General features: G+C 38.4%; 1 protein-coding gene across 1 annotated transcript; it reads right to left on the minus strand.

Moving 5' to 3' along the window:
- Positions 1–1,138: 1,138 nt before the first annotated feature.
- On the minus strand, positions 1,139–1,702 carry LOC109339085 (uncharacterized mitochondrial protein AtMg00810-like). Its single transcript, XM_019576461.1, has one exon. The coding sequence runs from the start codon at positions 1,700–1,702 to the stop codon at positions 1,139–1,141; it is 564 nt and encodes a 187-aa protein (XP_019432006.1).
- Positions 1,703–1,865: the final 163 nt, after the last annotated feature.

A 1,865-nucleotide genomic window follows, 5' to 3' on the forward strand; every position in this document is an offset into this window, starting at 1 on the left:
TCTCTAACCATCTCTCTTAAAGTTCTGCAACTTTTCTTCTTTAGATTTTGCTTTCGTTAAAAAAAATCTAATTTATAGTTATTAAAAGAACAATATTGTTGCAAACTTAATTCAAAATTATTCCACTTATCATGCCCCATGCCTTAAGTGCATGAGGAAGTCTTCTACTATTGTAGACAATCCATGCTAAGGATAAGTAGCTCGTGATCAAGACAAGGAAACTAGGACGATTGGACCATATTACACCAAGGTTGCAACACATGGCTAGACTGCATTATACAAAGCTGCTAGCCACTCTGTTTTCACACCAAGGCCATTCTTGATCTGTTTTGGCTTGATTATGTGAATGGTTTAGTGGCAGAGCCTCCTAGCATTTTAGCACACGTGTAATGTGTTAAATGTATTAGTTATTAGTTAGTTTGCATTAGTTAAGAAGTTGTTATTTTCTTATTACTTCTTTTGCAATCAAACTCTACTCGGTAATCACAAAATTGGCTTGATTCTTTTTTTCTTATTCCTCCCTCATATATATAGTACATCATTATTTAATGGGAATATTTCCCATTTACAACTAATAATTACATGATTATTGCATTTCCTATTTCGTAGTCTGAATATTAGGAAACCTAAATAAATACAATGAATATGTGAATATATGATTTCCTAATTTATATAACTAATAGTAGGAAATCAACTATATACATTTATAGCCATTATGATAAAATGGATTCTGCTGAATCCTTGCCTAACATCCCCCCTCAAATTGATGCGGCTAATCCAGAAGCATCAATTTGCTAATGAGAAACTGGTGACGAGGACAAGGAACAGCCTTGGTAAAAATATATGCTAGCTGAAGTGTAGAGGTCACATGTGGAAGGGAAATGATATGATCATCATAGGCTTCCCGAATGGAATGACAATCTACCTCAATGTGCTTAGTACGTTCATGAAAAACGGGATTGGCGGCAATTTGAATAGCACTAGTATTGTCAGCAAGGAGAGGCGTGGCATTGGGTTGAGGAAAGCCAAGGTCAGCCAAAAGACCACGAAGCCAAATAATTTCAGAACATGCCAGAGACATAGCTCGGTATTCAGATTCAGTAGAAGATTTAGAAACCTGTGATTGGTTTTTGCTCTTCTAAGAAATAAGTGCTGGACCTAGGAACATGCACCAGCCAGTGACGGATCGGCGAGTATCTGGGCAACCAGCCCAATCTGCATCACTGTAGCCAAGCAATTGAAGAGAGGAACCGGCTGGGAAAAACAACCCACGATGAGAAGTTCCTTTCAAGTAATGAATGGTACGGCGAACACCAGCCAAATGAAGATGGCGTGGTGTGTGCATAAATTGGCTAACTTGCTGGACTGCAAAGGAGATGTCAGGACGGGTAATAGTCAAGTAATTTAGGCTGCCTACTAATTGGCGATATAGTAGAGGATTAGGTAGAATGTCACCCTCATCACGGTGATACTTGACATTGACTTCCAAAGGAGTATCAACATGATTAGTCATTTGAAGACCAACCAAAGAAATTAAATCCTCTGTATATTTATGTTGGTGATGTAAAACACAATTGGAGTTAGAATGAACCTCGAGGCCCAAAAAGTAGTGTAGGCAACCTAGATCCTTCATCTGAAACGAAGCTTGGAGCTGGCGTTTGAGGTGTTGTATGGAAACATCATCAGAGCCAGTGATGACCATGTCATCAACATAAATAAGTAGAAGAACAATACCAACTTGTGTTTTATGAATAAATAAAGATGAATCATATTGGCTCTGAAGAAAAGAGAAGCCTTGTAGAGTAGACCGAAACTTGTTATACCATGCCCGAGGAGCCTGTTTGAGGCCATATAGTGAACGGTTC

Source organism: Lupinus angustifolius, unplaced genomic scaffold (assembly GCF_001865875.1).
Source record: "Lupinus angustifolius cultivar Tanjil unplaced genomic scaffold, LupAngTanjil_v1.0 Scaffold_55_35, whole genome shotgun sequence".
Lineage (NCBI taxonomy): Eukaryota > Viridiplantae > Streptophyta > Magnoliopsida > Fabales > Fabaceae > Lupinus > Lupinus angustifolius.